The following is a 24030-nucleotide window of genomic DNA, read 5'->3' on the forward strand; positions in this document are numbered from 1 at the left end:
TACGTGTGTCTTATAAGGTTATTTCTAACCCCAACATTTTGGAATCATCGCTGCATCATTCTTCAGCCTTCTTCAATAAAGTCACATTAAAAAGATAAAAGAGTTACAGATTGAAAGGATAAGAGTCACTTGATTACAAATGGCCTCATAGTCTTCAGCTGTCTTGTCAACGCAAGGTCACATTTTATCATTTCCTCCATGTCGGTGTTAGAAACAACATGTAAGTAAAATCTGTATTTTATCTTCAATAACTTGTCAAGATTGTGACAAAGATAAAGTCTGGGTTTCTTTAACCCTTTCGGGGCGGGGCCTATAGATGTCAGAAGTAATTCAAGGACGGATGACGAATATTTCGTCAAACAAATATTTTGGTAATAAAAGTTTAATAAACAGAAAACTGAATTAAAAAAAACACACGGAATCTTTTTGGGTTTAATTTCCAAGCCTTCACCTCACATCTCTCGTCATCGCCGAGTAGACTCTTACGTCATTTTCGCATCGCCAGGCTGATTGTTGTGATGTCGTATTTGCCTTTATATAACTTGGGGCAATCAGCGACCAGTGGCGGTTTGCCCTGATAGATGGGTGCATTTCTGATAACGTCTCTGCGGCCAGTTGTGATGAAAATTCTCCTTGATTTTGAGTTTTTCTTTTTTTTTTAATTAAATTTACTATTTGTATTATTGTTTTGATACTATGTATTCGCCTTTGTATAACTTGGGGCAATCAGCGACTAGTGGCGGTTTGCCCAGATCAATGGGCGCTAGCGGACGGGCTTCATTTTAAGTTCTTTCCTTTCTTCTTATTTTTATAAAATTTACTATTTGTACTATTGTATTCAAATTTATATAACTATGAACTTTCCAGTTCATTTAAACACTACAAAAGTGTTTCGTGGCATTTTTGCAGACCCTGCAGGACTCTCAGACGTAAAAGTATCGGCTGCTACTGGAGACTGAAGTTGGACTGATACTTTGTTACTAGATGCAAAATAATATAATACAGTCTTTTTAGTGGTTTTTATTTTTTCTGTGATGTTTTGTCATGGTTTCCCAGAATTTTTTCATGCTTTCACAAGATAAACACACACACAAGATACAACCTTACTCTACACTTGTAAGGAATGGTAATTTGTGTCCTCGTTTCCTGCTAAGAAAACTGGGTTTTCCACCTTGCTGTACTTCCCCAGGTGTCATAACTGGCTGTTTCTTTCCCTCCCCTCCTCCTCCTGATGGCACTAGCCTTCCTTTTCTACTTCATCTGGTCTGGCAAGTTAAAATCTTCCACTTTGGGTTGAAAATTGAAGGTGGCTTTGGAAACAACCAATTTACTTCCCACATCCTTGTTTATTAGTTCCACCCATTTCATTCCAATTTCCCCTCCGTTTTTGTTAATTTTCTCTCCCCTGCTTTGTCTCTGCCACTTTTCTCTCTATTTCATTTTCCCCTCTTCTCCTTCATTTGTACTTTCTTAATCCTGTGCCCATATGTCAACATATGTTCACTCAATGCTGTTCTTTAATGTCTCTCGTATAGTCTTTAATTCCCTCATTGATGCTTCTCCCTGTCTCTTCTATGTACTTGCTTCTACGTATCCACCACATTCTACTTCACATACCCCTGCCATTGCCAATTGATTACTCTTCTTTTCTCCTTTGTACTCATGAAACCAGTGCTTCCCAAAGTGTACACCCTGGGATGCAGGGGGCTGGCTTACAGGATTGCCACGAAATGTTTCAAGCATATTGTGAAATACAATTGTAAATTCAATCAATATTATGATTGTTTCAAATATGTGCTTATTTAGTAATTTTTACACATAAAATGTTTCTGAATTTGAAATATGTGATTATTTTTTAACTTAAAGCAAGCAACCTAACCACACTAAGTGAGCATTGCAAGTGTTAGACAGGCCTACATTCTGACTTGGGCACCGTGGAAAAATATTGAAACTCTAAGGGTGCCGTGAAATGAAAAAGTTTGGAAACCTCTGCATTAAAACTATTTCTCGATTCTCTTTGGTGGCTTGAAAGTCCATACGTTGTATAGGTGATTCTTAACTTTTTCTCCATCTTTCTTCTGAATGGCACACTCACATACTACTTCTCTTTGTGTGCATCCTTATCGTCTTCTTTTTTTCCATATTGTTCATCTCTTTTTTCATTTTCTTCTCTGCTCTTCGTATCCACTTCATTTCTTTGTTGTTGCGTAATCTTGTTACTCTGTACAAAATGCTCCCAGGTGTTGTATTTTGTTCTTTCATTTGCAGATTCCTTGCAGATATACTTTCTCCCAGCTACCTTTTTATGGTTTCAAGTCCTTTCCCTTTTACTTCAATGGCTATATCCAAGTACGTAATTAATCTTTACATTGTTCATTTACTCTTTTGTATACTTTATTCTTTCATGGTCTTCGTTCAATAATCTAAACATTTCATCTGTTGTTTCCTTGCTTTATGCTATAAAGATCACATCATGCATGTATATTTTAAACAGAATCATCCCATTTTTAAAGTTTTTTTTTTTTTACCCCAAAGAACAAGAACCCAGGACACCTTCGGAAGTGTTATGAAAACAGTTTACAAACAATGATTACGTTGCATCAGCATTATCATTCTATTGTGTTTCCTCACCTCACAACCGGAGCGTTCAAAATGCCCTCTGCACAAGGTTGACATGTTTAAAACACTTGGCTTGTTTTTTTTCACAAATGTTTAAAACAAAGTCTTTTAAACATGTTTTTTTTAAAACTTGTTTAAAACACATTTTGATACTGGAGTTTTGTTTGTTTGTGGACTGTATCAAAGCATTCAAAGATTAATATGGAACCTATTAAATTCAAGAAGGTAATATATAACACATACTATGTGCCAATAATTACGTATGGAGCAGAGACTTGGACATGACAGAGAGAAAAAGAAAGATGCACGCAGTGGAGATGAAATTTTTAAGGAGTATATTGAGGAAGACTAGAAGGGATAGAATAAGAAATGAGGAGATCCGACAGACAGTGGAGGTGGTAAAGCTTCAGGACAGGATAGATCAGGCACAGATGAGATGGTTCGGACACATGAAGAGGATGGATGCAGAAAGAGTTTACAGTGCACAAGGAGTGGGAATAAGGGCAAAGTGGAGACCAAGATGTTGGTAGAAGGAGCAGACAGCGGTTTCATTTACAAGCATGCAGAATTTCAAATTTCCCGCTGAAAACATGCTCAGCATTAGTTCAAATACCTGGAAAATCAGCCTCAGCTTCTGAGGGTTAAAGGAGATTGATTATGTTGCAAGATAAAAATAATTTTGAGAATATAAATTCATTGTTTCATTGTCAGGCCAACAAGGGGGATGAAACTTATGTGTGTTCAGTAGGATATGTCTGGTCTGCGATGAATCAAAAGTTTAAAGTGGATCGGAATCACTGTGTAAGGTAACTCTACCAGGGATTGAACGTGGATCCCCTTGATTAGGGCCATCCCCCGTGGTGGAGTGGTTAGCACATTGCGCTATGACGCCAGGGGTCCTGGGTTCCAATCACAGCCTGGGCATGGATGTTTGTGAGTGTCCATCATTTTCATCATGTCATCACTTATCCCCATCTACGCAAATTAGCCAAAAGTGGCACAAAGAGTGAAGTAAAATAAAGCAATTCAATCAATCAATCAAACCCTTGATTAGGAAGTTACATCTATGCCATAGGGCAGACCTGACACGATCTAGGAAGAAAATAATTTTGCAACTACTGATATATAAATGCTATATTGAGACCCACTTTATTTAAGGGGACAGAAATTGACACTACTATGAAATCATAAGCAAAAGTAGCAACAGGTTGTCTGTCAGTCTACAAATCTTGGAAAAGTCAGGGAATTTACTTTCTCTGGAAATATCAGAGAAATTTACTGTTTTTTTTCTGGAAAAATTAGCATTTTTGTAATAGTGTACTAAAAGTAGGTTTTCGAACAAAGGAATGCAGAAGAAAAAATAAATTTTAAATATCTTGTGGAGAGTTTGATATGCAGTAGAAATTGCATATTAAATACTCTAGGAAGAGGGGTCATGTTTTGAAATATTTTCATGTCGCTGTCGGAATTTATCAGTTTGTTGTGGCAATATATGGGTTGTGCTTAGGTTCCTCGAGAAATAGTTTTAGAATTATTTACTGTGGAAGAAGGTGGTGTTCAACAGTCCAAATCAGTGTAGTCCAAATCTGAGCTAATTTCACAACTCAATAACTTTGGAACTATTGAACACAGCCCATTGATGTTTACAAACTAAACAGACCTCTATCCAAGGTATACACACATTGCACCAAAATATGCCTAAAAAAACTGACATAGCATTCTTATATCTTCTCTTTCATCTTGGTATGCCGGTGCATTATTAGGTAATAGAGCACAGCAAGAGAAAAATGGAGTAGGTGTGAACTAGTGCTGCAGCCCTTGTGACATTCATATTTTTGTCACAAAATCCGCAGCACAAACATGCAGCATATATTGCAAAATTTTGCATGTTTCTGATCTAATTTGGTAACATTTAAAAAAAAAAAAAGGATGTTCAATTTGCAGGGAATTTTGGTATTTTGCATTACTTCATGAATAAAATTTGTACTGAGGATCCTCAAAAATACATTAGTTTTTTTTACTTTTCACATATCACGAAAATTCTGCCATTTTATTATTAATTTTATGAAGGTAACATGTAATTCATATGGCCTTGTTTTGTAAAGTACATGCATACAATAATTAAGGAAGTTAGGGACGTTTTATTTTCTTTAAGAAATATTTGCAACTTCATATCAGATCGGCAGAATATCAGTTATTGATATGAGTGTTTTTTATATCGGTAGTAGCACCAGCAAAAATCTCACATCGTCCATCCATAAAATATACAAGGATTCAAAGTAAGAGTTAAATCTTAATTACAAGACCTGTGTGCAAACTACTTGTCAGTAGTAACATAAAAATGAAATCTTTTAACTAGTGAATCTATTCACAAATAATTGCTCCACTTGCAATGTGTTTGGGAGGATTGTTGGAATTGAATTGATTTTGATGCGAGTTTTTGCTTTCTAGGACATCACGCTACCCTGGGAAGTAGCCAGAGAAATGCTCCCTGACACCCCTTGTCTTGTTGTGTGCGGTAAGTTGAAATATGTCAGTAGATTTTGTTTAAAGAATTAGGATTGTATGCAAAAGGAATGGAAGGAGAGCAAGAAAGGTGGAGAAAATTTTAAAAGAAGGGAAATAAATAACACCCATTAGGCAAAAGGAAGTAGTTAAATTCATAAGTGCCATCCCCTCCAAAGGCCAATGCCCCCCCCCCTCCCAGATCATGTCGTAATTCCTGTAAAATATTCCATCATGACAGCATATATACAAAGGGTGTCGCAGAGAAGGTGAGACTAATTCCTGTATAGGAAAACAGCGACGTCCATTGGCTATCAAATGTACTAGGGTGAAAATTTGGTTCATTAGCTGCAAATTGAGACCAAAATGAGCGCAATCGGTCAAAAAGTCGTGACTGCGTAGCAGTTAAAAGGCAAGCATGTACATGGACCCCTCCAAGAATCATTAAAATGAAACAAAATAATTACAAACCACAAAATTTTTATTCAGAATCAGCCATATCGAGTAGACGTACATCTTTTTCAAAATAGGCACCATTGACAGTGAAGCAAGTGTCCATATGCTCCTGCCACTTAGTGAATGTCTGAAAATTCGTCGTCAGGTAGCAAACTGAAGAAAACTTGTGCTGGGGTGATCACTTTTCTGTTTGTCATGAAATGACGTCCACCTAAAGCGGCCTTTAAAAGTGGAAATAACCAAAAGTTGCAAGGTGCAAGGTCCAGGCTGTATGCTGGATGTGGGAAAATTTCTATTTTTCTCTTCATCGAGTAATCCTGAAAAGCCCGCACGATATGCGGGCATGCATTATCGTGGTGCAATATGAAGGAGTTCTTCAAATGCGGCCTTTTTTTTTTGCTATGTGCTGGTGCAGAGTCTCAATGACTCCTTAGTAATACTGTGGTTCTACTCAGTCTGTCTTGATCGGCATATGCCTGTTGAAACCATGCATATGTTTCCGCAGCACTTTTCCCTAAACGCCAACAAAATTTTATGACATGTCGCTGTTCGTCTTGAATACTCATCGCAAAAAGCAATGTTATACACAAAAACCTGGAGGGGTAAATGAAACACGTTCCACGTAAATCAACACAGCTGCTAACTAACGTGGTTTCGTAACATGTGACAACTTGCTACGGAAACAGAATGAGTCATTCTAATCGATGCGACTAGTTCCGAAACCATAGGCAGTGTTGCCAACCCAGGAAAAGATCTGTCTCACCTTCTCTGCAACAGCCTTTGTATTACTGAAAGTTTCTTTTTTAGCTTTACTGAACACTTTACTTGAGCTGCCTCCCTAACTGATTACATGTGATGCACCTAGTAGTAAATTGACTTGGAACCATCTAAAATAAATTTCATGTTTGGGTAATAAAAGATGCCATTGATAATAATTGAATGGGTGAGAGAAAGAAGCTAAAAATTCCATATTTTGGTCATTTTGAGCTGATATAGCCATTTTTTTTTACTTAAGTTAAGCTGCATTACCTGACACAGAGAAAGCAAACAGTAGGAAATATAATTGAGGGAACTGACAAGAAGCAGCCAACATTTAAAATAAAAAGTGTTAAAAATCAACAAATAATCAACTTTAAGCAATGGTGGCCTACCCTGTTTAAGAAGAGCTTGCAAAGCAGTGACGTGTTCCAAATTAGCTAGTACAGGCATCTCATGTAAAAAGAAGAAGAAAAATGACACCTCACGAGTTTAGACTGCACTAGGAGAAGTATTCAAGCTCTACAAAGAAAGTGAGATTGTGCTTGCTACTACTAATGTCTATGGTGGGAAAGTTCCAACAAACAGTAATATTTTTTAAAAAATAAGAAAATTGAGGATGTGGTTAAAATTGTGCATTAAGTACCAGACGACTGCGGAGAGTTGTATGGCACAATTTTATCATGGCCTACATCCATGCGATCTGAATACGATAATCATTCTGATAGTGACTAGCAGTGCCATAGAGAGAATACTTTTCAATTCATTACGTTCATTTTGCAGGTTCACCACTATTTGAAGAAAATGTTGTTACTTAAAATTTGTTATCAAGAAATGCTAATGTCGTATAAGGCCCACGCATGAGTCGAACCCAGGGCCTCGAGCATCATAAATTAATAAGCTAATCACGTCATAAAAGGGGTCCCGCTGAAGCGTTGGAAAAGAGCTTCTTAAAAGTAAATCATGCCAGCAACCATCAGTGGAGTTGTAAAACTCTGCTGACGCTGCACTAGGCCGGACGAACATGAAATACAGTAAATCAGCAGTATCCACAGAAATCGCTGTTGGTGAGGGACACGCTGAAGTCAACGGATTTACCGATCGAATGTTCAAATTCCAAATAAATAGCTTGAGAGAATATTTCTCACCCCCAGTTGTTATTCAAAATCTATTGTGAGAACAGTTCTTGTCTTTCCCAATTATGGGCTGAGTATGATCGCTACGTAAAGTGTTACCGAGAGGAACGAGCTCTAGCGAAGTTTTATTTCAGGACCGTGTATCGTCACTCGTCATAACAGGGTCTACAGATTCTATGAGATCTTCAAGCTACAGAAAACCAGAGGTAAAGAACGTTCCTTTATCCCCATTCTTACATTCTCATAACCCTGCCAGACCAGTCAACCCTCGAAGTGGTTACAGGGGCAAGTCCCTTTTTTACTTGGTTACGTGTTTACGTTGTTTCTTTACATGTACCTCTCGCTGGTAATCCCCCTAGCCCCAGGTTCTCACATAGCCTGAGGTTTGATCCCCTAAATCTCATTAGAGAGAGATTACACAATGTAAACATTTTATTTGGTCACAACACTTTTCTTGCTTTCATAGTAATGTTAAATCAACTAATAACTGGGCTGTAATGTTTCAAAACCGAATTTATTGCTTGCTACGTTCAAGTGAGAACCAAAAGGGAAACATTCCACGATGTTTTCATGACTGTGTCTATTTATGTATGAACAATTTACAAAAAGTATTGCTTTTGAATTATTGTCCGAGCTTTCTATTATAATTTCACAATAGAAAAGTTTTTAATTAATAAAGTATTTTGAGCCCAGAACTATTTAGTTAATTTACCAAAAATTACACTCTGCAGAGTCTGTTTCTTCTTCCTCTCACCCATTCAATTAGAGATTGCTCTGTTGACAACCCAGTAGTATATGACGCCAAGTGTGATTGCAATTTGCATTACATTGCCAGATCAATCAGAACCATTAATGAGCGTATGCAACAGCACTTATCTGATGCAAGAAAATCCCAACCAACTACCAGACTATAAACACACCTCATGTTCAACAAACATAATATTTTCAAAAATGTCCCTCAAAACCTTTTCCAACACCACTCTTTTTTTTTCTTTAACACATGTCAGCATGGTGATATAGGACATGGATGACCACTAGCAATAATTTGTTTCTTCTCTACATGTGAAAGCCGTCCCCCATCGTGGAGTGGTTAGCACATTGCGCTATGACACCAAGTGTCCTGGGTTTGAATCCCGGCCTGGGCATGGATGTTTGCGAGGTTCCATTCATCAGTTTCATAATATCATATCAAAGAAAAGCAATCATTTACATATTTTTGCACTACTCTTTTGCTAGCCATCCTGAAATAATCATAAGTTTTAATGACCATAAATTGCTGATGGAGCAATATTGAATGTGGAGTGAAAGTGGTAGAGCAGCCACAGGCTGAACTTCGCCCATGAATAAAGAATTTCTAATTCTAATTCTAAAATTGAGACAAGCAGTTGAAAGTAAATGCAACTACGTGATTTGCTTAGCACATTGGTGGGGGAGATCAGGCGCGTGCACAGTCGTTGTCCAATAAAGCAGTGAAAACTGAAGACGTCAGAATCCCATGGCAATGACCTGCTTCCCTGGCTCGAGCAACACTGAGAATTCACAATCATAATGTCACGTTCGAGTTATCAAAATGAAAGATATTGCTCATTCTTGGATCATTGACATATTACTTACACACTCATAAAAACACCACTGATCAAGAACTATCTCAATCACCAGTCACAAAACTGGCTTGAAATTACAGGGAAATTGCAAATAAACTAGGTTTATTGTTATCGAAAATTCACCACATAATTAAAAAAAATCTTCCAAAATCCCATTAAGCTGGCCCTTTTACTCTCTCCAATAATATTTTCACATGTGGGGTTTTCAACGTAACATTTCAGTGGTCATTTCAGTGCATTCTGCATATCAAACCTATTGATGAATTTCCTGATGCAGTGTGATCACCACATTGCCAGAATATCCACCAATCGAACGTTGCATGTTTATATGTCGTCGTTTGTTCTATTCCGTAGTTGACAAATTTACTGCTACACAATCCTTTTGGTATTGTTGGCAGGAGTTGGTGAATTGGTAGGTGAATAAGTTTAGCTTTTCCCAAGTTACATGGTGCTCTGTATTTCATATAAACAGTGAATCAACAATTTTGTTTTGTGTGGTGAGTTTTACCTTTTTGCTTTAGTTTTGATATATATATATATGAAAAATATATAAAAGGTACTTTTTGTTTAAATATGAGCACTCAGTGTTAACTTATCACAGAGTAACATGGATAATGGATTGATTCTTGTCAGATAATATAAAGTTTCAGTTTAAATCCAGATTGTGTGTGTGTTTGGAATTGGATCTGTAATTCAAAATGTAATTTGAAACAGTGAAATACATCCCTATTAGAAACTAAATCTGGGATCCCCTTTTTATTGGATGAAATGTTAGGTCCCTGAAACTACTTGCATTGTGTGTGTGTGAAATATGCAGTGAAATTGATTTAACATTTTATCCCCTGAGGATGGAGATAAAATACTTGAATTAATTACTTATTGTTCCCTTTCATACCTTCATGATGCACATATGAATCTTCATTATCCACTTGATTCTTGTCTGTGTGTGTGTCAGCCTGCCTGCATGACTTTTAATAAAAATGGCTTTAATTTTATCAGCTACATAATAATCTCTTTTCTGCAACTAATAAAGTGTTGCCACATTGTAATACAAATGTGTGGACGTTCTGTTAGATTTTCTTTGCCATTCTTTGTTTTGGAAGTGGTTCTTCTGCATGCTAGTTGTTGTATGTTGACAATGCATTGTATATTGGAAAAAAAATCCTATGTTTTTCCCCTTTTTTTTTAGGATCATCCCTGACTGAATGCAGGAGATTCATGCTTTCACTTGAGCATGAAGTGAGAATCGAGGCAATAGTTGACTTTCTGGATGCTGTGTCAGTTCTCTTTGCTTGCTTTTATGTATTTAATATGGATTATCCAACAGAAGCGCAATATACGTTGGAGTTTGTCCAAAGGTATGTTTAGCCAAATGTACCATTAGTGTGAGTAAAGTGCTGTGGAAATTTTATGATGGGTAGGAAGTATGTATCAGAAAAACTAGAGATTTAATTTTGAATCTTATTTATGTAAAAAATTCTAATCATAATTGAAAAACTTTTTTCAATGCTCAACACACAACTAATCTATGTATTTAGTGCAGAGTATTTGACTTCTAGCAACGAGGAAGCATTTTATATGCACTTTATGATGGTTATGTTATCAAAATGGCTGCCATGATTTGATTTCTCTACTGCTAAGTAACTACTGAACAGTGTAACGTAGTAGTCGGGCATCAAAACATAGCAACAAATTGGAAGCCTACCCAGAGAGTGGTAATTGAAATAGCTACGCCACTAAACTACCCATCACCAGAGTCTTACTTATTTGTGGAACCTTTGGATGCATTGTAACGGTCCGTCCCAGTCTCTTACGAGATCCAAACTACCGGCAAATACATGCAGTCAAAATAAATTAAAAACAGGAAAAAAACTACGTAAACGTCATCTGGTTTCTCAAGACCCCAAAATTACTAGCAAACAATCTCCAAGGTTTCGTCGTGGAAACTCACAAAAAATAGCTTACATACTAATAACCAGCGTATGTCTAGTTGACCTCCAAAACAATAATACCAAATATAATTTAGTATTCCCCCCGTTAATCAAAACTTGTTATTGAATTATGCAGTACTTATAATACTAAAAGGATTGTATTTTTTCTCTCGTAAAGGCATGTCAAGATTGCAAGTCCAATTTATAATTTTATCTTTCTTTATTACGATTAGCCAATGCAACGGAGTACGACTATCGTGCAACAACAAGTACATTCATGAGCAAATATAAATTACAACGCTGAGCGTTACTAATACAAGAATTGACCTTCAGGTCTCCTTTGGTACAAAATCATCAAATATCAACATTTAAACTGACCATTAGGATAGATTAAGATCTGTCAAAATTCCACAATTCATTATCGCACTATGTATAAATATGTATGCACAAATTCAACATATCTAATCAAATTAAAACTTGTATATTACTAAAATTCTGTACACTTGCAAGGTTTACTTAAAAATCGAGTTATCTGATGCTCAATAACCTTTACAATAGTCTTTGGATTACTTCTTGTAATTTTACGTAAATAACGCGAAGTCGCTCTCATTACAGTTTTCTCCTGATAACGCCGTATCTTGAACAATAGGTCTGTTCTGACTAGATTAAGCTGCACATTACACTACAAGATTGACCGACAATCGAACGTACGTAAATTAGACGCACATTCCACTACTATTAGTGTTGTCAAACGTCTTAACCGTTGAAATGGAGGGGGGTTGGCAAGGGGCAAAAAGCTCACTTTTATATGTATGTTCCACTCGCGATCTATTTAGTCAAACACAGCAATTAATGCTGACACTGTACATACCTCCTTTTCACTCAATCGGATCCTCGAATACACAGAATTGGCATTCGTGGTACTTGATTCCTTCGAATCGTGTACTACGTCTAATGGAATACTTCCAGGAATGGTCATCTACTTGGTGTAACCTCTTCCCATTTAGTTACATTTCATGACTCGAAGTAAGATTGGCCTCTAACATCTGTAACCTCTTCCCATTGGTTACCTTGCTTGACTCGACGTATCTGGTCATCAACGGTCTTCCTGGACGTGCAGCCAACTTGGTTGAAGATATGATGATGAAGAGTTCGTAAGGTATATCACTTGATCAGCTGGGGCAACAGTCAAATTTTCGCAAACAATAATTAACGTTCGAACTAGAATAGAAGTGTGGACGGACGTTGAAACGCTGTATAAAGTTCTCTTGCGTTAACTAGTGCTGACTATTTTATGAAGCAAGAATCCAAGTCAAAAGCCAAAAGATACTAAATTTAAATCATCTTATTTTCCCTCAAAAATAGTTAAAGATGCTTAATTCAGCGAGAAACACAGTACTTAATTCACACATACTAATCGGCCACAACTTTTGACTGCTACACTTCCTTGTCGAAATATACTTCTTAGAAATCCATTTCACTCGATGACTAACTCAACTTGACAAAATATTACGCGTCGATATCCTCCCCAATCGTGTGTCATGCTGCTATTGCACGTAAAACCAACATGTATGCTCGCTACGGCTGTACTACTGTGTGTGCAGTTACGAAAGGCAGCTGCAAAACGAAGAGCGACTACAGAGACAACTAGCGCCGAATTCCAGTACTACTTTAACAAATGAATGACGCACCGCATACGTCTCGAAAGAAGTGTTAACAGTTGATTGAATTTTAATTTTTAAATGTCATAAAAGTAATAAAAAACGCACTTTCAGAAAGGTGAAATTCATTTTCATCCTATCTGTGAGCATTTCCATACTATTTGCATAAAATACCAAAAAATGGGCAATTATAGAAAAATACTTGGGACTTTTCTTCCTGTAGTGGAAACAATTTTTCCATCTTCTTTTTTTTTTTTTTTTTTTTTTTTTAGAATTATAGTCTCTCATTTTAGATTAAGCAGAAGCAGTTGGGGTTTGTTCAGCCCAAGAAAGAATCTTGCTTTTTGTTTATTTATTAGTATACTCATCAGAACATAACTTTGAAAATTAATTTTGTTATTTTTCGGAGAGGAGTTTAAGTATTTCAGCAAATTTCTTTCTAACTGTGCACTTTACGGAAACACACTTTCAAACAATAGTTGTAGAATGCATAGTGTACAAATCGTGCAGTACCTACGGATGGGACCATGTTAGCATCTCCGGATGGGAACTTTACACGTGTGCACTTTTCAAACTTGCTGTGATGTACAAAAAATCATAGCAAGAGAACTAATTGTTGTACAGACATGAAATGATGTACAAAAAATTATAGCAAGAGAACTAATTGTTGTACAGACATGAAAATATTTTATAATATTTTTTCCACAGAATGACGGGACTCTTAGCAGAGGTGAATTTTATACGTTTCAACTCCCAATAATGAAAGAAGAAGAAAATTGAAATTTTATGTCTCTGTGGCCACAATGGAACAAAGTGAACAAAAAATGTAGTCTGTAGCACTGCTACATTGCTACAACCAGGCATAGTCAGATTGAAAATAGGCTCATACTTCTTGAGAAAAAATTCTGGAAAATTTCTTCTAGCATCGACCCTATGGATGCTGCATGGCCTTCCCTCAAATTTTGAAAAAAAGAAAAGATGAAAATGCGCAACTAATTTTAGAAAATCATAATCTGTGGTAATTGTCATTCGTTGTGAACAAAGGTTTTTTTTTCCATGTTACACTTAAGAGTAAAATATATCACCAAAAAACGGTACGTTACGTCATGTAAATTTTGGAAGGAAAAATCAACATTTTCAAAATGAATTTTAAACATAGTAACAATAAGTATATTGTTTTGTCAGTCTAGTATGTCTTACCCTCATATATATTTAAATGAACATGAAAGATGAAACTGAATTATAATCTGCAGTTCAAGAAATGACATGTTAATTTCTGCCTTGTGGTGGTGGTTTCGTGTCCCTCCGGAAGCGCATAATTTGATTGGTTTTGTTTGAACCAGCCATCTGCTGAAGGTTTAGTTATACTCTCTATCACTGAAGCTAATGTGGCAACAATGTCTTTTGGGAGAGCATATTACAATTAAGGCTTTTTCAGGGACACTTTCAATACCACTTGCCCAGGATATTTTATGTGCCCTAAGTTTCTCTTTAAGAAAGTTTTCAGATGGAAAAGCCCATTCGTCAGTCCCCTTGACCTTGTCTTACACTACAGATACCCCAAAGTACTGTCACAATTAAAACTTCATGTAAATTTTAAAATATTTTTATTTTGAAATTATGGATACAACAGAATCAATTTAGGACATTGATTTACATTTTGTTTATGCATAAGCTATACATGACAGTAATCACTAGAGGCATACATATTTCATTTTTGACTAAAACACGAAATGTGAAATAACACATTGTAATGTTAATTTTTCATGTTTCTGAAAGGTGTGAGGTTCATTTTTCCACCCTGTTTTGTCAGAAAATAATGCGAAATAGACTCTTAAACACTAAATTTAGAGTTTATTTACTGATGCGACACTTTGTGAAATCAGAATTGTCCTGTGAGTTATGCAATTCACAGAAAATTGATTCATTCTGCTGTAAATATTTGAAAAGCATAAATAGACCCCTTTATACAGGAATAAACTTATGTATTCTGGTAACAACATAAATGTGCTATTAAAAGGCATATGTTTATTTTGTGTAATAAGTGAAGTTTTTAAATCAAATTTGGGATTGTATTCAATTTTCAAAACCAAAATGTCATTTTATATACTGCTTTTTCACCACCATAACAGCAAAATTTTATTTTGTTTACCACTTTTAAACCCGAAATTGACTGTGTTTTTCTACAAAAATTTTGCTTTTTTATTTACCAAAAATATGTGCCTCTAGTAATCACCTACTTTATTAGATATAAGTGTGTGTGTAGATAAAGGTATAACTTACTTACTTACTTATTTCCTGTCGCTCCTAGTGGAGCCTAGGGCCTCCGTGAAGCATTTCCATCTTGTCCATTATGACGAACTATCAGTGGAGGGCTTATCCAAAATTGAATCACGTGATAAGAAACCCCTATCACTCCCACAAACCTTTTCTTTACTTCCCAACTAAAAACCAACCTGACAAACCCAACCCAAATCAAAAGCATTATCGTGAACTTCGTACAACTTGTCAATCAAAACGCGCCTTTGAGCCACGTACGTGCAGTACCTTAACTTTTCTTTAATTTAAATTTTGGCCATAACAACAATTAATCTGAATCCCTCGTATCACTAGAAAATGACAAATGATGACCAGTGTGAACTAGAATCCCCCCCCCCCCCTCTCCTGGAAGTGAAGACTGTCATTAGTACATAAATTTCCAAATAACTATACACTGAGAAATCATATAGGTGAAAGTGTAACACCACGATTCAGTAATACTCATTTATTGACCAAGAATAAAAATAAACCAATAATCACTTTTAGGCACACAGACGTTAATTCACAAATCTGCTAATTTTACGTCATTGTTCAAGTAAATGATTCATGCAAGAAGCTGCCTCGAAACTACAGATTTTCGTGATGAACAACTGCACTTTTAATACTCAAGCACACCTGAATAAACACATAAATGAAGGTGTAATGCTTTATACAATCACAACTCAAGGATGATCTCCCTTGTCATAGGACAATTAAACTAAAAAAAAATTAAGACGGATTTCAAAATTAACCCATAAATGAAAATATGCTTTCATACAACTAGTTACACTTATAAAGACTGATATCAACTATGAGAGGTTCATACATCAACTGTAAGTGGCTCAATTGCTCGAGAAAGGGTCACATGGCCTGGAGCGACAATCACCATTTTTCCTTTTTACCAGATAGAGATATACAATGTTAAATTTAATCACAACATAGGTCCATATTCTTATCCCCTTAGATAATTTATTGTTCAGGAATTTCTCGAAATCGTATTGTTCAAAATGACGGCGCAATGCCCTTTGTTAGATCTGTGATGCAGGAAGTTCGCGAATCATGGCCATGAAACGGATCACACGAATGCTAGCATGCTTAAACGATGTGAACGTCGCGCTTTCAAAGTTCCTTAAACCATCATCTGGTTGACGTTTAGATATAAGAAGAATTTCGTACTTACATCTCTGCTGCTTATACAAACCATGTGACAATGGCTGCCGGACGCAAATTCCATTTATCGTCTGATCTGACGGTCGTTCGTCTCACTATTTGTACATGTACATGATTCCCCAAGTCTTGTTCTTAAAAGGTGATATGCACAACAACTCGCATTAGCTTTGTAAATCCGATATCAATCGGTTCCTTTCTGTGCGTATTCCTTTACAACATCCTTCCTTCTCCATACTTTTGCCACTCTCGCGTTCAAAGTTCCGGTTCCGGTCAATCTTTTTTCTTCTTCTTCTATTTCCAAGAGATTTTATGCACACTAAATCCCCTAACATCCATTACCTTTTTTCAATTTAGGTTCACAATAAAGATGCAAATCCTTCGATTTACTACATAAGTATAACCGTAACAATTATCACTATAACCCTAAATAAAATGTTGAAATAACCAGCTTTAATTTTTAAATTCCAATACATATTATTCACGCACACAGAAAAAGCAAAGGCCATCTATTGAGCAAAATTTATACTACTTGTGACAGCGCCGCAGACTACTGCCACCTAGTGAGTAAATCTTAAACACCTTCAAAACACACGTAAACAGTTTAAATCAAATACCGCGGCATTAACTTACACTTTTTGACATGGATTTAGTAAAGAATAAACACAGTATACCATTAAAATGTATATATAACAATATTCGTTATACCATCTTTGCCAAGCTCTAGACCTCCAACCAGCTCCTGCTCAATTGTCCTTCTTCATGTACGTCTGGGACGTCCTCTTCTTTGTGCTCCTTGGGGGTTCCATGGTAGGCTTTTGTTTTCCAAAATACCAGACATATTGACATATTTCTGCTTGGTAGTACTGTTCTTAGAAATGGTGAGAAATAGGTCATGGTTCTCTTTTCCGTCTCAGTGCAATGTTTACACTTCTTCACATATTGGATGGTGTTAGTGGTTCTTTCATGGCATCTCTGTTTTCTTCCCAGGTGCCTAATTGGCATAAATCCCGTTGGAGGATCCAAGATTGAGAAGAGCAGAAGGAAGAGCTACACAATTTCCCCAAAGGTGTTGAGGCTTCTAAACGCCCTGGCAAACTTTTAGTGGATGCTGTGAAAACTCTGAATACAACTGTATTCCATTTTTTAAAAAAAAGAAAAGAAAAAAGTGTAATGTGCAATGAAATAAAGTGAAATATATATTTCATATATTAGCCTTTATTCTGTCAGTACATGTTGACGTCTGTAAACCTCTCAGTGTGGTTGGATTTCGAGTCAACCTTTTCATCATCCAAACAAAAACATGGAAGGATCAAACTCTTGCAAAAATTACATATTGATGTTTTCTTCATCGAGAACAGTTAGAGGAGGTAGAAGAATATGGAAATCACTATTGATCTCACCTAAAACTGAAGTAAATGGAAAAATTCTAAAATGTGCCTACAATTTTCCAAAGTTGTGTTGATTTTTAAAATATAATATATATTGTATTAATGGATATTAAAATGCAGTTACTTCTACATAACATGCAATAGTTACTCGTATTTAAACATGACTTGAGATACTTAAAATTCACAGTTGAACATTGCTCAATTCTAGGTAGAGGTTGGTGACTGCGTGTGGTGCATGCATGCTGTGAATGTGAGTTTCTCCTTGACATGTGCTAATTAGGGTCAAGTACGAGAAAACCAAATTTAAAATTCCAAGAAAAAATGTAGTTTTTATTTTAATCTAAAAAAGTAAAAGTGTTCCTCAAATATTGTGTCCTCCCTATCAAAACACCCATTCTTATAATTGAGTAATTATGTACACAATGGATTTGGATTATATTCTAAGTGTGAGTAAACAGTCGAACCTGAGTTATACGTATGTCAAGGTGAAGAGAAAATAATACGTGTACCTGAGAATTACTTACAAATCAGATTTATATACCATGTCATGTTATTATTAAAATAATGTAATTGTATCTATTTTGAGGAACAATATATACATAATACAGGTTATTTCTGTCATAAAGTACTAAATTAACGACGCTAAAAGTTTGATTCTTAAACACACTACATTTACCACTTTATTAGTGAACACTTTGACACTGAAATACTACAGTAGACACTATAGTTTTATTACCCAATTTTATAAAATCGTCTAAAATAACATTTCTTTAACTAATGACTGTGCAAAATGTGGCACAAGCATTGCCTAAATCTACTGCTATTTCAATTCTGGTTTTATGTGAATTAGCATCCATTTCCCGTAGAAATTTTCCTTTCTGGTCAAGCGTGTAACTTTTTCTCTTTCTGTTCTGTGGCCGACCAGTAGCAGCTGAAAACTTATCACTTTTGTATCTTGCAGGGTGGCTACTCGCCAGGAATTCGTTAAATTGTGGGAATTCTGCTTGAATTTTTCTCCTTAGACGTGAAAAATTGCAACTTTTTAAAAATCCCAATTCCATTGAATTTATACATATTTATGAATGCCCTGAGGCATTCATAAATATGTTTATCCAGTTTAGCTTTTATTTGTATCGAGGAAGGAAAAGAAAAAGCTTCTTGGAAAATAACCCATTTTCTTTGTTGATGTCCTCTGCAGAACAATCTACAATTGTATCTGACAGACAGAAGATTATTACAAGATTGAAGTTGATATCTTTAAGTTGATTAGGTAAATTTGAAATTCTTACACAAATAACAATTTTTCGTACATTACTATATCCCGTATCATTTGTGACTTGTGTTTGTAGATGCATTTCTAGTCTGAGTATGCGAAATGGCATATGTAAACTCCACACCTTAAATTAAAAATATATATATACCGTTCAATTGAATTGATTTAGAATTTTTGGATACACTAGAATCACACAGACCCTTTATATTGTTAATATGTGTGTGTGTGTGTGGTGAGAGACCATAATACGTAAGGTTGAAATTGAGAAAACATCTGCTTGTAGTCGTGAATTTTTGGAAAGTTTGCCTTGAAAACCGGGAATTGTACTTGAATTTTATCATGGTCCTAGAGTGGCCACCCTGTCTTGGTTAGGTACAAATCATCTGAATTTTATGAAAATTAGTACGTATAACACCGAATTATGTACAAATATGGTTTATTTTACATGTTTTTAAATCATATTTTGCCGGGACCAACAGAAATTTACATATAAAACAGAATTACACAGAATTGAGTTACGTATATAGCAGTATCTCACTGTATGTACTTTTGTATTTGAAACCCCAGGTGTTCTTTCTGGAATCATTTTTGTTGGCTTGCTCTGCAACCCGACTGGCTGGGTGTAGGCTCTTCCATGAAGGAATGCTCCCTTGCTTGAACCCTGAACCAAAGTTCCAACTTTCTGCCTGGAAAGAAATGCATCTGAGAGAGAGAGAGAAAGGGGAAGAGTGGACTTGTGTTTATCAACATTGTGGAAGTCAAGCAAAAAAAAAATGTGCATTTTGTGAGGCAGTTTTCTGTGGTAGGCAAATTCAAGTTGCAAGCAAAAAGCAATGCTCTCTGGTTGGAAACTTGCAATTTGGTGTATTTTTAGTTTTCTCTGAACATATTTTATGCACCACAAAAAAGGCCATGCGTCTCTTAGGTTTACTCTACCGTTTCACTGAAATTAGTGACATCTCAGCCCTCACTTTGTACTTCAAATCATTCATCTCCCCAATAATAGAATACTGCTCTCCCGTCTGGTCCATGGCATGTCCCACTCACCTCTCCAGAATCGATTCAGTCTTTCACTTCTTCCTAGCTATAGTCCGACACAGGGTTCCCTCATTACGCAATTTTTCATCTCCGCATCTCTTGTCTTTACTAAACTTACAAACTGCTTATCAGCGACGTTTGCAGAATGATTTCAGTTACTTATACAAAATTGTGAATGGCAAAATCCGCTGCAACACACTCCTTGAGGAATTCCACTTTAGAGTGCATGGGACACTTTCCATATTCAGGATGCTCTTGCATAGCACAAGCATGGGATTCAATGTGTTAATGTTGTCTGGAAAAATCTGTGTTTTTGTAGCAGTGCAGTAAAAGTAGGTTATTCAACTAAAAAAGGATGAGAAAGACATTTTAAATTTACTGTGGAGAAACTGCACTTCAGTTTCATCTGCTGAGTATAATCAGTAGTTAGAGAAGAATTTTTTTTATTAAATACTGTGGGAAAGGGGTTCATATTTTAACTCTTTTTATCATGGAAATATATAGTACAACAAATGGTTATTGGTATTTACTGCTGTTTTCTTGCAATTCTTTAAGTGTGTTTGTTACTATATAAATTTCACTATAATTATGTGTTTTTGATTGATTGATTGAGTTGATGTTTTAAGTCCACTTTATGTGCAGTAAGGCTAATCGGGACTGGACCTACAGTTTAAAGTAGGATCCGAACCACTATGTGCTCCACCGGGCACTATAATTATGTATTATGTATTATTTGCACTGCCATTGATGTGAATTTTTAGAAAAAGAAAATCTCTATTTCTAGTCTCAAGTATTACATATGTAGAAAGTTATTCCTGATACATGTTATTTGCTTCTCTCCCCTACCTAGGGGTTAATTACATTATTACTTCTACATGTGAAGTGAATATTCTAAGACTTGTTTAAGTGCGATTCTAAGTGAGAGTGTATAGCTTAAATATTGTGACCTTTGGTCTGGAAAGCGTGGAAAAATCAGAAAATTTTATTTTAATGAAATTGTATACACTCTAAATTGATTGATTGATTGATTTGGTGTTTTAAGTCCATTTTATGCACAGTAAAGCTAATCGGGACTGGACCTACAGTGTTAAAGTGGTGTCCGAACCACTATGTGCCTCCACCGGGTATCGAACCTTGGACCCCTTGATTACAAGACGATGATGCTACCACTGCACCATCAGGAATGCCCCTTATATATATGAGGGACTCTCATTAAAGATTTCCCCAGTTCTAGTTAATGTAGGATACTGAAATTTTACGTGTGTAATGATACATATGTGCATAGGTCATGAGGTAATTTGCAATTCTGAACTCCTCTTAGTTTTTGTCTTACAAGTACTAAATTGAGACAAGGTGTAGTGATGGATCCAGTGGAATACCAAGCAGTCATCAAGTTTTGTTACTTGAGAGGCTGCACACCAAAGGAAACTTTTGGTGAGATGAAAGTGACCTATGGAGAGGATGCCCCATCGTATGACGTAGTGAAGCACTGGCATCGTCAGTTCAAGTGTGATCGGACTTCAGTAGAAACAGCCCCCATTCTTGGGCGACCCCAGTCAGCCATTGACGAAGACACCATTGGGCAAGTGAAAGCCACCATCTTGGAAGATCGCCGCATAACAGTTCGCCAACTAGCTGAAGATGTCAAGATCAGTGTGCAGTCTGTGGAAAAATCATCCATGACCATTTGCACATGCAGAAGGTGTCTGCCTGATGGGTTCCTCAGCTACTAACACCTTTCCAAATGCAGGAACGAGTCACGTGCTCCCAGGCTAATTTGACCATGTGCCAGGAAAACCAGGAGGAATTTTTTGACAGACTAATCACCCAGGGTTAAAGTGGGTCCATCACTATGACCCAGAGACCAAGGCCCAGTTAAAGCAATGGAAGGATCCTGACTCACCACCACCAAAGAAGGCCCGTGTCCAACCCTCAGCTGGCAAAGTGATGCTCATGGCTTTTGGGACCAGCATGGAGTATACAATTACCAGGACATACTACACTTCACTGCTGCAGAAATTGCGGAAGGCCATCAAAACCAAGAGGTGTGGCATGTTGACCATAGGAGTCCGCATCCTGCAAGAAACGCTCCAGTTCACAACTCACATGTTGCCCAGACAGAAGCACGGTCCTGCGGAAACGAAATCCTTCCTTATTCCCCGTACTCTCCAGACCTCGCGCCATCAGACTTTCACTCTTCCCAACCATGAAGTCATTTCTGAAGGGAACGCACTTCAATGACGATGAAACGTTGATTTCTCAGGTCAAGCTATGGCTTCTGGAGCAACCTGCAGACTTCTACAAACAAGGTCTCCACGGGTACATAAAGCGATGGGAAAAGTGTGTGGCCATTGGTGGTTCCTATGTACAGAAGGACTAATGTCTGTACCAATTTTCGTTTATCTCCATCCATGGGAACTGGTTCAGGGGAAATATTTAATGAATGTCCCTCGTACACTCTAAAGTCTATACCTATCTTTCTAAAAAAAAGTAAAGTGCTCCCCTGTGCTTTGCACCATGCCATGAAGGCGTATAGGGGTTGTGGGTTAGGATCCCACACTTCCTTGATCTCGGCCTTGCTGGGAGTGATATGATCAGCACCATCCCCTGGTTGCCTTTAACCCCCAGAGTTTCCTCCAGGTACCCACTTTATACGATGCTGGGTGGCCACCGGAGCCTCTTGAACAGGTTAAAAAAGTCCCGGTTCTCCCCCACCAGGGATCGAACCTGGGTCTCTCGCATGGTAGTCAGATGCCCTAACGACTTTTTTTTTTACTTTTTTATTTTATCAGCATATATACAAAATAGGTCTGTTTACTTACGTAATTTCCGTTAAAATATTGTATAGAATTTATAACATAGTAAGTAATATAGTAAGAGTCCCATTTTCGCTATCTGATACAAGATTTTTTGGCGTAAACATACATTTGTACCTATAATATAAATATACATTTCTTCATATATTAAATACCTGTTTACACTTTCACACCACAAGTATACAATTATTGTTTTCTAAACAACACAGGTAATTTCCAAAATACTCATAGATTTTTGGATATTGTAACATTTTTCCATCCAGTTCTTTTTAAATACAGTGTGAACAAAGTGCTATTGCTCTCATACTTTTTACAAAATACATAATATATTGTATTAGTTATTAACCAAATTACTGCATTGTTTTTCTTTTCTGGAAAATATTTGAAATCTGGTTTTGTACACATAGACGGTTGAAAGTACTGAGGTGCTGTTTGACATATGTCGTTAGGCATTTCCAAATTCCCTGTACTCCATGACATGTTACTATTCTATGTTCAGTGGTGTCTATCTCTCCACATATGTGGCATTTATTAGTTGTTATTCTCTTGATATTATGTAAGCATTCATTAGTTGGTATAATATCATGTATTACATTGTACCAAACACTATACACTGATGTATCCAGAATTTCTTTATTTAAGTTTTTCCAAATATTTTGCCATCTGTTATTGGGAAAATGTTTTTCAATGCGGTGAGTTGGTATCTGCAACTGGTTGTGAAACAGTGTATATAAGTATTGCTTCTGGCGGAAGCACCACATAACTGAATTCTTGCATCAAACTTCGTAGATATATCGGTCCTTTTTTCAATCTATGTAGATCTGGCAGATTTTGGGGTGGAAATTCCTCCGTCCATAACTGTATCCATAATGATGTAATGGAATCTTCAATGCCATATAGCGTATAAGATTTTTGCCAGGAATAGGGATTTTCATTTGATCTCAATATTTATCAGCTCAAATCCTCCTTTTAGTTTCATTTGCCATAGATTTGATAGTTTTATTCGAAAAAAATGTCCACACCACATAAACCAACCAATTGCTGAATTCATTATTCTGAGGTATTTTTGATTGATTGGGATCACTTGGGCCATATAGTTTAATTTACTAAACATATATGTTTGCAAAAACCACACTCTTTGTATCATGTTTAACTGTCTGCTTCGCATTTTATAACATTGTATGTGAATGTCTCTCGCTAACTTTTGCCAATTTAATTCTAACATTTGTTACTCGTCCCTGTGAAAAATTATTCCTAATATTTTAATTTCCTGTACATATGGTATCCCTATATCTGGATATTTTTGATCCCATGTGCCAAAGGGTAGTGCCTTCGAGTTTTCCATATTTATATTGGCCCCACTAGCATGGCAGTATATA

At 36.4% G+C, this 24030-nt stretch overlaps 1 protein-coding gene across 3 annotated transcripts in view; it reads left to right on the top strand.

The window, feature by feature from the left end:
• The window catches only part of LOC145992589 (uncharacterized), a 54374-nt gene extending 37052 nt beyond the window's left edge, over positions 1-17322 (top strand). For 2 of the 3 annotated variants that reach the window (XM_083128944.1, XM_083128945.1), the window contains 3 exons: positions 5071-5137; positions 10266-10434; positions 17124-17322. In XM_083128944.1, the coding sequence (XP_082985070.1) occupies positions 5071-5137; positions 10266-10434; positions 17124-17238 (351 nt within the window). In that variant the 3' untranslated portion in view covers positions 17239-17322. The remainder of the gene's footprint in view (positions 1-5070; positions 5138-10265; positions 10435-17123) is intronic. The other variant, XM_083128946.1, reaches the window with a different exon arrangement.
• Positions 17323-24030: the final 6708 nt, after the last annotated feature.

This window comes from Lepisma saccharinum, chromosome 9 (assembly GCF_977018435.1).
Source record: "Lepisma saccharinum chromosome 9, izLepSacc3.1, whole genome shotgun sequence".
In the NCBI taxonomy this organism is placed as follows: Eukaryota; Metazoa; Arthropoda; class Insecta; order Zygentoma; family Lepismatidae; genus Lepisma; species Lepisma saccharinum.